The sequence below is a fragment of the Schistosoma haematobium genome, chromosome 6 (genome assembly GCF_000699445.3).
Source record: "Schistosoma haematobium chromosome 6, whole genome shotgun sequence".
In the NCBI taxonomy this organism is placed as follows: domain Eukaryota; kingdom Metazoa; phylum Platyhelminthes; class Trematoda; order Strigeidida; family Schistosomatidae; genus Schistosoma; species Schistosoma haematobium.
In genome coordinates this window covers 3,111,827-3,127,809 of record NC_067201.1, presented here as the reverse complement: position 1 = coordinate 3,127,809, position 15,983 = coordinate 3,111,827, and the positions used below count along the sequence as shown (strand labels likewise).

The 15,983-nt window shown below is 35.5% G+C and overlaps 1 protein-coding gene across 1 annotated transcript in view; it reads left to right on the top strand.

Moving 5' to 3' along the window:
• Positions 1 to 9,221, top strand: part of RNF11_1 (RING finger protein 11) — a 41,020-nt gene extending 31,799 nt beyond the window's left edge. The window contains exons 3-4 of the mRNA XM_051216689.1: positions 1,986 to 6,772; positions 6,903 to 9,221. Of these exons, the coding sequence (XP_051065282.1) occupies positions 1,986 to 2,724 (739 nt within the window). The 3' untranslated portion in view covers positions 2,725 to 6,772; positions 6,903 to 9,221. The remainder of the gene's footprint in view (positions 1 to 1,985; positions 6,773 to 6,902) is intronic.
• The last annotated feature ends 6,762 nt before the right edge of the window (positions 9,222 to 15,983 follow it).

Below are 15,983 nucleotides of genomic sequence, written 5' to 3'. Positions count from 1 at the left end.
TTATGGTATGATGTGGTCTGTTTGGTTGCTATACAAATCCAGTATGTTTGAAATATACGATTCAAACCGTGGAGACTGAGATTTGTGTTCTGGACTGTAACATGTAGGGCTAGACGGTAATCGAGACCGTCATTGATCCGATCGATAATTCACTGTTCTCTGATTGGCGATATCATTACGTTATACATTAAAAAGGCATACAGGCCACAAGTTATAACACATTCTTCTTAAACAAAAAGCATTCTGTCGATGTAGTCAATCAATATATTTCTTTAATTTGAATAACAATCTATGGTTTATTAATCTGGATGTGTTATTACATAACCACCCACTGAGTTAACTAACACCTCTGTTCAATTTATAAATTTTTCAAATCTTTATTTAACATCTATTTCACATTTTGTTATGTGTTTATTTTTGTTTTCCGAAAATTCCCGTCGCCAATTATTATGTCCTTAGTTCATACGATTATGACGTGCATTTGACCACAGATGCCTTAGAAATATTGCTGGCGTCTGCTGGGATCACCGGGTAAGTAATAGTGAGGTTAGACGCAGCGTATTAGGAAATGATGGTAAATCAGTTGATGAGGTTATGAATCTTCATCGACTGAGATGGTTGGGCCACGTGTTACGTATGCCTGAACACCGATTACCACGACGTGCAATGCTATCCGGTATTGGAGATGGTTGGAAGAAAGTTAGGGGCGGCCAAACTAAAACGTGGCATCAGTGCTTGAAGTCACTAACTTCTAGTCTGAGCCATGTTTGTAGATGCAGACTACTTGGTTGGGGTCCGCGTGACTATCGTAACCAATGGTTGGAGACTCTTGGTGACATGGCTCAGAATCGATCACAATGGTGTAGGTGTATACACTCTTTGTCTTCCCTTAAACTAAGAGATTAAAATCGCTTCATACCTTTCTTTCTACGAACCAGTTTTTTCTTCTTGTACTATATCTCTATATGCAATCTTTCTGTTATATATTACCACCTTTGACATAACCACTGCTATGAATCCGGTGTTCATCTTGTTGTGCTGATGCGGTATGGCAACCTGGACCGATGCACATATATGCCTGGTCCTGCGTTGTAGCTGACTGACTGACTTATACGATTATGGTGAATACGATTTGATAAATTTAAATATGAGGACTCATACGACCAACAAATGATGCATACACCTAAAGGAACAGTCTGGAGTCTTAATTAGCTCTTTAATTTGCCTGTTAAGTCCAGAATACCAATTTCAGCCTCCACGATATGAATTATATCTTTCAAACATACTTGGTTTATATTCAAGGCAAACAGACTACATCACACCATAAAATAGAAAATAACTATTATATATGATCAAGCCAAAAATGTGGTTGTGATTGCGAGAGATTACTTACTAACTCCTGTTACTCCTCGTGAAGGACCATAGGCCGCTCACTAGCATTCTCCATCCAACCCTGTCCTGGGCAATCCTTTCCAGCTCCTTCCAGTTCTTATTCATCCTTTTCAAATCTGCTTCTATTTCTCGACGTAATGTGTTCTTTGGTCTTCCTCTTGTCCGTTTCCCTTCAAGATTCCGCGTTAGGGCTTGCCTCGTGATGCAGTTTGATGATTTGAGGAATGTATGTCCTATCCATTTCCATCGTCTTTTCCTAATTTCTTCTTCAGTGATTGTGAGAGATTGTAATGAATAAACTCGATATAGTTTAAACATAGTAAATCGTATAATAATAATAGTCTATAGGTCAAATGTAAGCTTATCATAAAAGGAATATGAATATACACATAGTATAGTTACTTAATAGATATACAATAACAATATACGTATTATATTAGTCCATAAATAGATCCCAATAGTTACCATTCATTATTTCCGATGGACTATAACACTTTACATAGAATAGATATTACTTATTTCAATTCAGTAGATAAAATGTTATTCATTTAAATAAACATTAAACTTCAAATTCTTTATTATTTCTTTATCAGATGTATAATATGTATGTGTGAATATGAAGAAGGTGAAGAACTTCGTTATCTTCCATGTTTACATACATATCATCGTGTATGTATTGACGATTGGTTAATGCGTGCATTAACATGTCCTTCATGTTTAGAAGAGATACGTCCTAATTCACCAGTAAAAATTCGTTCTAATATTCATAGTCAAAATACTATTCATAACAATCATAATAATAATGAATCATCAGAGAATAATAATAATAATAATAATGTTGTTTCACAAAGGAATGATAATTCTGTGCCTATTTCATGTCATCCACAACATAATAGTCAATCAATGCATGAATATAATAGAAGAACTAGTATTACTGAACGACGTTCTAGAAATGTACAATCATCAAATGTATATACAAATTCAGAAACTGTTCAACGTATAATTCTGGAACGGTTAAAAAGTCAGAATAATAATAATAATAATAATAATAATAATAATGATAATAATACTACTGTTGTTGGTGACATATCCGATCGTAATTATAATATTTCTCATATGATTAGACATCGTCAGCATCATCATCAACTTCAACAACATCGACGTACACGATCCATTGGTCCTAGTAGAAGATCCTATTCTATGAATGCATTCAATGTAACATTGCCTTATGGTTATCGTCGTGGTAACAGTGTTACAGCAATTGATATGCTTAATTCTGTTATACAAACAACTGATGATAATACATATTCAATAAATAATAATTATATTTAACCATGAATTTTCCAGGTTTAAAGAATGCATATAATACTTCCTTATTATTATTATTCTCAATTATCAAAACAATACGAATGGATGAATATTCTAAATAAATCTAAGGTAAGTGTTTATTTCTATCGATACTGTTAAGCTAATTTTCAAAGTATATAGCATATAGAGTTGATGACTAACGGTAGAAGGATGGATGTACTTGCATTCCAGAGTTAACATTCACTTAGGAACTTAAACCCAGTACACCTCACTTCAAACACGATCATATTATCTATTTAGCTACTGAATCCAGTTCAGATAGCTGCAGACTTGTGCAATGTTGTGAATTCTCATATATATGAATTGGTTGTTTGGATTTTTTCATTAATGTTTAAGACTGTGATTGATCAGTCTCTTCTCACATATGTGCATCCCATAAGAATTGACTTGATATTGTCACTTAACCACAAGTATCCTTAAGCAAAGAGGATTGGAAACAATAAATACAAATGAATTAGACTAAATTCCCTTTCACGAGCTAGTCGGCTATCAGAACTCAGTAGATAAGTGGATAATGCGATGATGTTTGAGGCGAACAGTACTAGATTCGAGTTTTGGAGTGAACATCAGCTTTGGGATTCATGTATATCTGGTGTATGAGTTTCGAATAGGGTGAAATAGACGTCCAGGATTCCACTGCTAGCTACCATCCATGTCTACTTAAATGTTTGTGACTTGATAGTAGTATCGAGGCAGTCCTCACAGAAGAGACTGATCAATTACAGTTGTAATCGTCAATGAGAAGATTCAAATAACCTATATATATGAAATGTATAACATATGTAGTGTAAAGGAAACTAATATCTAGCCTACTATGATATGATAATTTTTGACGATTAAAAATTTTTTGAATTAGAATCATTGGAATACTAATTTTTTACTGTATTTATTTATTTAAACACATAAACATTGGTACAACGAGGTGCCAGACAGATGTGCGCTACATAAATCATTGGATTTATGTGAAGGCTGGCATACTGACCTTGTGCCTAAACCGAAGCAGACGGTTCTCTTAGGGGGCGACGCTCCGAGCCTTTGACCTTAAGGTCTAATCCACAAGGCAATGGAACAACATCAGGGGATGCAATCGCATGGTAGCCGGTGACCAACAATCGGTTCATACGGCGTTTGTTTTCTTAGGACCCTGAAGGCAGTGTGCACTATTGGTTTGGAACCAGGGTTTTCCAACTACCCTAGGTAGATCCTCCGTATCCACCAACCCGTTCAGTTACCCGGACATTCGCTTTTAGTTTTTCAAATTTCGTAAACAACAGTAATGCAACGAGAAAGCAGTGAGTAGGACAGTACTTGTTAATGTTAAGCAACGTTGTTTAATCTAATATTTTCAGACATTTTTCTTCACTCAACTAGTTCCCAACTCCGAAATTGACATGGTCAAAGTGTAAATATATTCCAAAGCAAAATAATAAATTCAGTAAATGAACAAAATGTTAGTTTATATACAAAATTTACATAAGAATATTCGAGAGTTTGAAGAAAGCTAAAACAATAATCAAGCTATAATGATATGATGTCATTCAATTTCATATTTTCTCAATTGTGTTTGTATGAATTTGTCACATTGGAATATGATGTAATACGAACTAATCTATAGTGATAACGAAAACAATTAAACTAACAATGGTTATTAGTACCAGCTATATATATATCAGCTAGTTACAACGTAGGACCAGGCACATATGTGCATCGGTCCAAGTTACCACACCTCATTAGTACAGCAGGATGAACACCAGATTCATAGGAGCAGTTAACTCATTGGTGTAATAAATAAAGGAAAGATTTTATGTAAGGATATAGTACAGCAAGAAAGATATGAAATAATTTTAATCCCTAACCCATTGTGATCGATTCTGAGCCATGTCACCCAAAGTGTCCAACCATAGGTTACAATAGTCACACGGACCCCAACCAAGTAGTCTGCATCTACCAACATGGCTCAGACTACAAGTTAGTGACTTCAAACACTGATACCACGTTTTGGTTTAGCCACCCCTAACCTTTTTACAACCATCTCCAACACTAGTCACCATTGCACGTCGTGGTAATCAGTGTTCGAGCATAAATAACACATAGCCCAACAAATTTAAGGTCAGTTTAAGGTAGAATTATTTTATTGCACTAAACTAATTGTTACTTCAGTTATACTTAAACTATACTTTCATTCATTTGTATTGATTTTATTTTACCCGCTCAATTCTCTAAACTTATGGTCAACTCATCAAATCTTGCATGATTATTATGTAACCCATTTTATCAATTTCGTAATCTAGATAATTGCCATCCTATTGCTCTATGTCTTCTCATGATGTTATTCATTATCTATTTAAACATGTAAACATTTATACAAGGAGGCACTAAGTAATTTGTTCACCCATTTTCCTTTAGGGTTATCACTCAACACATTTGTTTTTCTGTAGCTATTCACCAGATGAATTAGTAATCAACATTTAGCCAAGGAAATAGAGCATAAGTAAGTTGTAACTGTGAGAAAAAAATAGTCTCTGTTTATTAGTCTATAATTTAGTGGTGATTCACTAAAGGAAATGCTAAAGTTGAACAGAGTAATTCAAAGAACATTTAATGCAGGGTAACTACAATTATTGTTTTCTATAATCACTTCAAGATTGATTTATAAATTACCGAGATTATCCACTTTTTTTTGTATCTATCAATTCAACTACTCTTGTTGAGCGAATCATGTTGGGAGAAGTTCCAGGAATTTGTATATTTTCGTGCTCGTGAGAACTTCCTAATGTGGCTAAGTAAATGCATAGTAAAATTGTTAGCTGTTATTTAGATGGTCGTTGGAAGGTAGTCAACAGGAAACCCTGGATCCGGGTTTCGTGCTACTTGGCACTCGTCAGCAAGGTGTACCTGTAATCTTGAGGGAACTGGTGCTCCCTGACGGATTCGATCTCGTGTCACCCAGCTTCACAGTCAGAGACGGTACCACTAAGCTAACCGGGCAGTGACCTCATTCAGTATAATCAGGCTATAAACCCAACATGAACCAAAGATTTACAATAATATATCGTGTTAACAGCTATTTCTTTAGAGCTATCAGGTCAAGCATCGAAAATGCGAATATTTACTCTTCTCTCTGTTTTCCATTGTATTTTCTATGGTACGTACACGTGAATTCGTAAATGCAGTTGGAGGTACTAAGGAAAGATGACCTGTTGAGTTTTGTTTATATGAAGGAGGAATTCGTTTCGTACAAAGTCATTATTCATTCCAGCATAATTATTCTGCTTTCTCTTTTAATCTATGATCGATAAACTTTCAATTCGTAAAACTGTGATATTTCAAATGATCTTCAACAAAGTGGTTAGTTTTTGATGTAAACATTAGATATTGCACTCAATGATCACTATTTTCTTTGTGTATATATAGTCACAGTATTATTGGCAATGTGTAACGGGAAGAACTGAATTTTTATTCTCTAATCTTATACATAATAAATAAGGGTGAACTCAGATTGTAGCATCAAAGTTTTGACATTTTTAACAGGATTCCTTTTTCTCAACTATGTGACTTTATGAAATTAAAAATACACTAATATACACCATCTAACAAGATCATGACAGGTAATTGGCTTATATTCGATATAGACTAATCACAGTTATGATACTACGAGGTAGACAGCTGTTTCACCCCTAGTATGATACTCTTAAGCATTATAAACCGGTGATCCGTCCTGGGATCGAACTGTGAACCTTCATATTCTCTTGATGAATATTTCACTGTTAGAACCACTTGATCGACATTTCCTGATACAAACTCAACTTCAATCAATTTGCGTTATAACATGATCATCATCCAATACACATACCATCATGACAACTGTTTGATCCTCAAAAAAATCTTTGTAGGTGTTCCCTACTGAGAGAAGCCTCATACTAGGGTGAAACATTTGTTCAATGCATTCTGGTTTCCAATAGTACTTCATCTGGAATTAATCTATCGAATACAATCTGCATATATACTAGATGTAAGTAATTGGTCAGCATTACTGTTACTCTGGGTTATTTTTTTGTCTTGTTAAATAAAACAATTGACATTTCATTTCCTTATAGTTAACAACTGCTAATCATAGTTTATCAATTCTTTTCTTTTTCTAGTGGGAATCACATTATTAAATCATTGAATAACTATTTATATAGTTTTAATCTAATTAAAATAAACTAGTCCTTCATTTCCTTGAAATGTGTACAGTTATAATCATTCAATGAAACATTTGGGAATGATCACTTGTTCTGACCACTTTCTATTCCCTTCGTCTTCTTCGTCTTCTCCTTCCCCCTCCCCCTCTTTCATCAATATCTATTCATTTCCAGTAAAGAAAAACAAAACAAACTTAGCAGCAATGACATATTCAATTGGCTTTCAATCTATTATTTTATGCTTATTTTTGTGTAAACCTTTTTATTATTATTATTCGATTTGGAGTAATAGTGCATTGGCACTGTTGATTCCCCCCTTTTTTTGTTTGTTTGTTTGTATTTTTCCAACAACAACAAATGGCTTTGTTTTTCATCCATAGAAAGTTTTTGTTTTCATAATCAACATTACTTCTTGTTATTATTATTGTTGTTGTTGCTGTATGGCTTCTCTTTTTTGTCAAATGATTTCGAACATGTTGTATGCTTTTCAATATTCTTAGTATCCATTTGTATTTTGTTTCCATATATATATATATCTGTTACCGGTGTATATGTATGTATGTATCTATGCGTGTGTATGTACGTATGTATGTATGTATGTATGTATTTATAGGTGTATGTTCTATTCAATACTATTCACTGCCTACATCATGCACAATTATTGTGATTATTCTATTTACCACCACCCCCTAGCCTTCTGTTTTCTTTCAAGGATGTTTTTTCTCGTTGTTTTTTTCTCTTTCATATGACAACTGAACAAAAACTCTAGTCGATTTTTTTTTCTAAACAAAAAACAAAATTATGCCTTTTCTCATTCATTTTAAAATAGACAACAACAACGACAATAGACTTATTCTCTATTTTGTTTGTTTGTTTGTATTTCTTGACTCTTTTTTTACAACTTGTATTTGGTTTTTTTTTTGTCAAGCGCTAAAAGTTCCGTTTTTTGTTTTGTTTTACTTATTGATTATTATTCAACGTATCATTTATGATTGCACACACACACACACACACACAGAAACACACTAAGCTATATGTAAATTCATAATTGTTTTATACATATTATAAATGTATTCAATGTTTCAATAATAATGTACATGGATACAGATTTAGTGTTTGTTGAATGTCCTTTTTGTATAGAGATAGATAGATAACCTTTTTGTTTTGATACATGTATACTTAGTTACTTATTTATCTCTCTTTGTGTGTATAGATTTTCAGCTATGTGCTAAATTACTATTATTATTATGGTATGTTTCTAATGTCCTTCTCCCTCTCTCTCTCTCTCCACCCCCTCTCTTGCTCTATCTGTTTGCCAAGTATCCCACTGTTGTCTTTTTTGGTGCTAATTTCTATTGTTTATGGAATAGATTCTCTTTTCTTGTTGTCGTTGTTGCTGTGGTTGTTTCAATTCTATCACTGAATGTTTCTTCTCATTTTCTCTTACTGTTTCTTATTTGTATTTGTTCTGTTATATTCTCTTCACTTTAGGAAGATACAAGATGAAATACTAATTATGTAATCTATCTAGGCTGAATGAATGTGTAATTCGTTTTTTTTGTTTTGTTTTGGAACTCATATGCTATTCAAGTGAATCAGATCTGTAGATTGTTCTTTACCCCGGTTTTCTTATGCGAAAAAGAAAAAAAAATTTTCTCATACCTTTCTATGCTACTTGTTTGTTTTGTTTCGTCTTTGTCTTGCTTATTAGGTTAGTTATTTTAAGCTTCATAATAATGACAAGAGCAACAACAACAAACGGATCGTTTTTTTTGGCCAGTTTATGCCTATTTGTTTTCTGACAATTTTTTTTTTAATTTTAATAATATAACTTCTCTAAGGAGATACGTTTTGGAGTTTTCTTGTATCGACTTCTTTTTTTTTTAATGGGTATTGAATAATGTAATCACTTAGCAGATTATAGAGTCTGAAATAACCGAGTAAAGCAAATGTAAATAAAAAGTGATATTCACTAGAAGAAACTTGACTATAGAACAAAAATTGTATTTTTGAATTTTTAAGCAAAAATGAATAGGGACTAACAATGGAATCCAGTTTGACGCGCGTTTCGTCCTATTTGGGACTCGTCAGATGGATATGCCTACATCTCAGTGTTGATGTTCACTCTGAAACTTGAACCCAATACCGTTCACTTCAAACGTCATCACATTATCCACTTAGCTACTGAGTCCTTATAGCCATCTGCTTGTGCAATGAGGTAAAGTTACAAGTAAAACAACACCAAGTGTATTTTTGACTGTTCGCTGCATAGGTGTTTACTTTTTAAAAAATTGATCAGTCGATATTTCGAATGTTCTTAGCCAATCCAGTTATCATACATTTTAGATTTGTAATAAACAATGATCTGGTTACAATCATACTGCATCAACATTTATGTATTCTTCTCTACAATAAGATGGTTTGCAAATAAAATCATGTATCAATGTGGATGTTTTTGACTATTTGAGGAATCATCGAAAGAGTGAATCATTGGCAACATATAGTAATACATGTTAAGATGATCTATGCGTAAAGTATTATTCCAGCATCATAAGAAATTTCTTATGCTTGACAACGTGAAATCTATCAATTTAAAAATTCAATACCTTGTACAAGTTTAAGTGCATTAGTTTTGACTAGTGAAGACCTTAAAATGGAGTTTAGTGCAGATTCGAACACTTTGGTTGGATGGACGAATAGATTATATGTAAAACTGAATACTGGTGAAGATCCTGTCACGCAAATGGTACATGACTGGACTAATCTGTATATTGGCACGAACACAAAGGTGTCTTTGTTAGGGCTTACCCGAAAGCTGTTTAAGAGGTACCTTTGTGAAGACTTTCTGTATACTGAGTGACGATTTTCATATCAATACATATCGTTTCTTTCATATGTTCTTTGTCATCTGAAAGAGGCTATTCAGAAAGTTCGAAAACCAAAATAAACTCATTCAAATTGGATATATGCTTGTCTTACTTCAAACAAACAATCTCAGATGCCTCAAGGATCAGTAACATTACTCTGCGTTATAGATCCATCTATGAAACATCAAATTAATGCCTTGAGACTTGATATGAACCTGTTAAATCTACCAAGAATTATTCGAAAGACCTATCGATCTTGAACGTTTAACCCCCTAGGATACTAGGTTAAAAGCATCCATTTACAGACCGGTTTTTAGCTTTTACTAGTGATGAAGTTCTTGCTAGTTGATAAGATTTATTTCTATGACTACTTACTTCGGATTTCTGTTCTAACCGATCTCAATCTTGGTCTTCTTTCAGATGAGCATTTAGAATTAATCTGTCGACAGCTTAAAATATACGGTGGTTTAATGTTTCTGGACACAGAAATCCTCTAGGTATGTCTAAAACAATTGAGACTGTTCGAGGTAGTCTTTTGTTACAAGATTACCACTACTGTCACAAGACTACTACATCCTCCGAATGCTTTGGTGCTGCCGAGGGTGGGGGGAGTCGGCTCTCTAAATGCTCTCACATGGCCAGTCACTACCATAAAAGTCCTACTCACTGCCTTCTCGCGGTATTACTGTTGTTTACGAAATTGAGAGGACGAAAATTGCATGTCCGGCGCTTTAGCCAGGTTAGTGGACACAGAAGATCCACCTAAGTGGAGTTGGAAAACCCTGATTCCAAACTGTTGGTGCTCATGGGCTCCAGGATCATGAGAGAACATACAGTATAGTGTCGGTTACTATGTTAACCCCATACACCTTATTCTAGCCTGCAAAGACCAATTTATCCATTCTTCCTGATTCGCGTTTTGACCTTCTTAACTATGCACTTATCAACCATGACTTTTTATAAGAGCGCATGTGTGTGCACTTATTATTCTATTCATCACATATATTTAGCTTATTTTTGTGTGACTACAAACATTGATTAACGCTTGATTAAATGGAGTTGGCTCACATGCCTTCTCCACCGCCCATCGTTTTGCTTCGCTTCGGTCTCTCTTCTTTCACTACGTGCCTCTGGTTGTCTGTTCAGATCAGTGAGTATAGAAAATATATGTATTCAAAATTCTATTCTCGCATTTGGCGTATTTCATTCCGTTATTCACCAACGGGATTTAAGTTGGTGATTATATACGAGGATCGACGATATATGTATTTCGACAGCAATCATTCATTCAATCCAATTGGGGTCAGATATAGGGCTACAAAATTTGTAAGCCTGCTGCCGCCGACGAACCTAATGCAGCAAGCTACATCGATCAGGAAACTTTTGCACTCTATTTTTTTCGATAAACAAACTCAGCGAAACCAGCTCAATCTGTAATTCGACGCACTCAGCAAAGCCTTTGCAGAATGACATGAATATGCTCAAATCGTATTATCTTATCGATATTTTATCCTCATGTCAACCCTTCTCATTGGTTCATCTGACGGATCGTTCCATTATGATTTGAATAATTATCATAGTCTCATTATTAAATTAATTTCACATTATCACCTAACGTGGAATTGTTATTTTTGTTCGTGCTGTCATTAAATTATGACATTTTTGCAATCATATCACTCACCGAACAAATTATCATTCTATGAACACTCCACGTTATAATATTTGAAACTCACTGGACCATTTTTATTATTCAAAAACGTAAACATTTCCTGCTTTAAGAGAGTTTGTCCCATTTTTCCCATTTTATTTTTGGCCTATTATTACACTCATTCAATTAGTTGAGGTCATTTTTATGTTATCGTACCACACATTTTTTATTTCGATATTGCCTCTTATTAAGTTTATGGATGCCTCTTACTCTGCTAGCTGATTAGCAACGATTACGTTCATCTTATCTATTCGTCTACATGTATAACTGCATGTTGTATCACTCAGTACTCACGAATATTACTTGGTTGCTGCAATTAATATTCTATTCCCGCTGCATTATATATCAGAACATAAAGTTTAGAGCACGTTTCTCAAAGATACACCCTTGTTCGTCACAACGAAGTCAGTTTTTCTCGCCGTCATCAATAATCACTTGTATTGGTATTGTTATCATGCCTTAGTACGGCTTTGTAGCAAACGAGGTCGAGAGAATCTTACTCAAACCACACAAAATAATCTAGGCTTCAAGACCAAAAAGGGATAAAACTCTACGTATCTCGTCTCTGCAGTCACCATTCTGTTCCTCTGGTGATTCTACTAATATATATTTAACGATAACTCGATGCATCTAGGTTATGATGAGAATGAAAACATACACCGACTTTGCATTTTACGGTTATTATTAACTGCGGTGCGGCAACGAATATCATCCATCGACGCAGTTATCATTTCACGGCTTGACTATACCTATCGTACGGATGGGAACTCTATGTATATAAATTCGATGTCATTTACTCTATTACGGCATATTAAAACATCTTCATATTTCACTATTCTCTATCCCTATATTCAGTCAGCATCATAGACCAATTTCTGTTACATTTTATTCTACTTATTTTCTCGACTTATTATGTTGTTATACCTATAAACGATTTATCACTGTTTTCAAAATATTTTGAATCGCTCATACAAACATATTATTTTATCATCCAGACAGTCACACATAAATACATGTTAAATTTTTGTAGGTTTATTAATTTGCAAATAATCGCATGCTGACGTTTTCATTTTTATCCGCGCCTTTACGATATTCATGTAGGGAAAAGAAAGGAAAAGAAGCAGAGCAAACAATGTTCGTGCCTACTGAAGTTGAGTCATTTGTGGAGGAATAGTTAAGGTGTGACTAGTTAGTCTAATTTACTTTCACTCAGGTAATTTTTTAAGCAAGAGCATTCTAATAGGTTAGAGAAAATAAGCGTAAATAAGGTATGAGTGTATAAATAGTTGCATAAATGGAGGTAGTTCAAAAGGAAGCTGAAAATATAGGATTATGTGTAGTTTCAAAATATAGTACTGAATACAGTATTCTGATACACAAATAGCTATCTTCCTGTTTTGTAGAATCTATTTCAGCTCATTTTTATTTTTATTGATTTTATAGGGTAATGAGCAGTTTCCGTGTTCAGCGAATTGTCTAGTTTTGCTTGTAATGGGATTACTCGGTAGGAAGTGAAACCAATTCAATATCACAAACACTATTTAAAGAGGTATTTCGTATAATAAATTATTGTCAATACCATTGGTTTGTGACGTCCGATTTGACCATAAGGAGCCGTAACTTAACAACAGTTTCTGCTCTATATATGTAAGTGGATTGAAGTTATCTCTCTTGGATGTTTCTTTTGGTTTAATAGTCCACAATTATAAGTAGTCAATAATTTCGATCGTAATTGTTGTTGATCGAGATGAATATACAGATAAAACATGTAATGGGGATATCACTAGGATCTGTAAACGTATACAGTAAATACATTCAAGTCCCGTTATAATAACAGTAGGTAGTTGAGAAAAAGTTGCATATGTGTGCTGCAGTATATTTGTGAGCAGTAATCAGTGTGTGATGCTATGGGGTATCCAAGACGAGAACGGAAAATTTAAGGTCATGTGTTTTTAAAAAAACCATTTTGCAGTCACTCATAGTAACTGTACCAATTATGAGAATTAATGAAAAAAACGCAAATAGTAGAAAAACTCGCCACAAAATACGTCTGTTCTAAATATCTCCGCAAGCTGTTGGTCACAGCATTCCCGTCTAATACGAGTGGGTCCTCCGATCTTTCGACATAGATCTATCAAGTTAATGATCTATACTATATTTTACGTATCAACTATTTGCCGAACTCAGTAGTTATACATGGAGTTAAGCTCTAGATTTATCAAGGTCATTTCCAACTGGAAAACTTCAGTTTCTCAGCTATGCCTCATTATGCTCAAAGATAAATGTGTATCCTGGCATAAAATTGGTCATAGATATTACGTAAGATTTATGTTCATTAATACCCAAAATTAACTCAACTTGCACTGCAGCTTGGGTTACATAAGGTCGTAAACCCGGATAAAGCAGAAGGTTTGGGCGTTGTGTCATCAACCTCTTACTGTAAATTACAACCCGGCTAAGATACGCTAACCTGGGAGCATCATGCTAACCATTCAAAATCTGTCCTGGGACTCGAAGGATCTTCGTTTCTAAGAATCATGAAGCACCATGGTGAAAACCAGGATTCTTCAAAAGCCACAAGCCAAATGACTTCTGACAACCACAGCAACAATTATTGTAGATACAAATAATGATCAAACCATGTGTCAGATTATGAGGACAAGTTCAGTGGCCGCGGGAATGGCGAAATTCAGCCCGGCGGTGCTCGTCATGTCTTCAGCTAATCAAACCCAAGCTGGACAGGAAAGATTAGGTTCGGGAGAGATTCAAATGGTTCAAGTGGTTGTGGACGGAATAGAAGAAGCTTTCGCTTAACAGGCTTCCGTGTCTAGCAGCAGGGGATCACCAAACCCTCCAGGCAGGAACCAAGGTATGTTAACAATAAAAGAGGAAAAGAAATTGGTAAATCATAGTGTGATGCTGTCCTTGGTCCTTAAGAATAGGTCAAGTTGCCTTTTGAAGGACTCCTGAGAAGTCGCTTGGACTAGCTCGGCCGGCAGCGAATTCCAGCTTTTGACAACTCTTAAGGAGTAGAAGTTGTGTCTACATTCCGTCTTGCTATGTTGTGTTTCCAGTTTCTGGGTGTTACCCCTTAGGTTATTATTCGAACTAAGCTTAAGTAGGTGTTTAAGAGGATGTCCAGAAGTGTTAAGAATACTATAAGCCATTAGTAAATCACCTCTAGGACGCCTATATTCTAGTGGGTAAAGGTCTAGTGAACGGAGGCGTTCTTCGTAAGGCTTAGATTTGAGTCCTCGAACTGATTTCGTGGCTCGCCGTTGGATACGCTCCAAAGTGACCTTGTCCTTATGGAGTGAGGGGGGGAGTACTATGTTTCCGTACTCTAAATGGGGACGGATGAAACTATTGAAGATTGTATGGAAAGTTCGTCCGTCAAACTGTCCAAAAATGCGCTTCAACGTTACCAGTGCAAGGTTTGCTCGGAAGGCATTTTTGTCACAGTTAGCGTAAGACTTTAAGTCATGGGGCACCAGGACTCCTAAATCTTTTTCGACTTGGGATACTACTAGAGAGGAGTTTCCTAAGTTGTAACTGTAGTTTGCGACATGTCGCAGATGGACTACTTTACACTTTGAAGTGTTGAAGGTAAGTCCGTTATCGTCTGCCCAACTTTGAAGTCGCGTCAGATCCTCCTGAAGTGCCTGTGTATCGTCTTGGTTGCGTATCTCTCTCCAAAGTTTCACGTCGTCGGCAAAAAGTAGTAAGTCTGACGTTACCTGTTGAGGAAGATCATTTATGTAGATCAAGAAGAGAAGAGGCCCTAGTACTGAGCCCTGGTGGACCCCACTAGGATATTCCATAGCCTGAGATAAAGTGAAATTAACCCTAACCTTAAAGTGTCGATTTTTTAGGTATGAAGTAAGCCAATCGATTAGAGGTGGTTTGATACCTAGTCGTTTGAGCTTATTGATAAGACACAAGTGGTTAACCTTATCAAAAGCTTTTGAGAAATCAAGGTAAATGACATCAACCTTTCCCTTGCAATCGAGGATGCTTGTCCATCTGTCCACCGCAGTCAGCAGGTTGGTTATACAAGAGTAACCCTTCCTAAAACCATGCTGTTGGGGTGAGAAGAAATTTATGGACAGTAGATAGTCATTTAAACCGTCGCATATCAGGGACTCCATGAGTTTTGAAGGTAATGACAGAAGAGCCACCGGCCGATAACTTGAAGGTTCATTACGTCGACCACCTTTGAAAATTGGTGTGATGTGAGCCAACTTCCAGTTTTCCGGTAATTTGCCTCGGCTTAGCGAGTGTGAAAACATCACGCTAAGCGGCGTTGCCAGGATTGAGGCTGCCTCCCTCAGTATGGCAGGATGAACCATATCCGGGCCAGGAGAAGTGTCAAGTCTTAAGTGCTGCAATTTCCGGAACACCAAGTCAGCGCTTAGGTCCACTTCAGAAAGTCCTGTGGAGTTGGAGATGAGACTGTCGTCAATA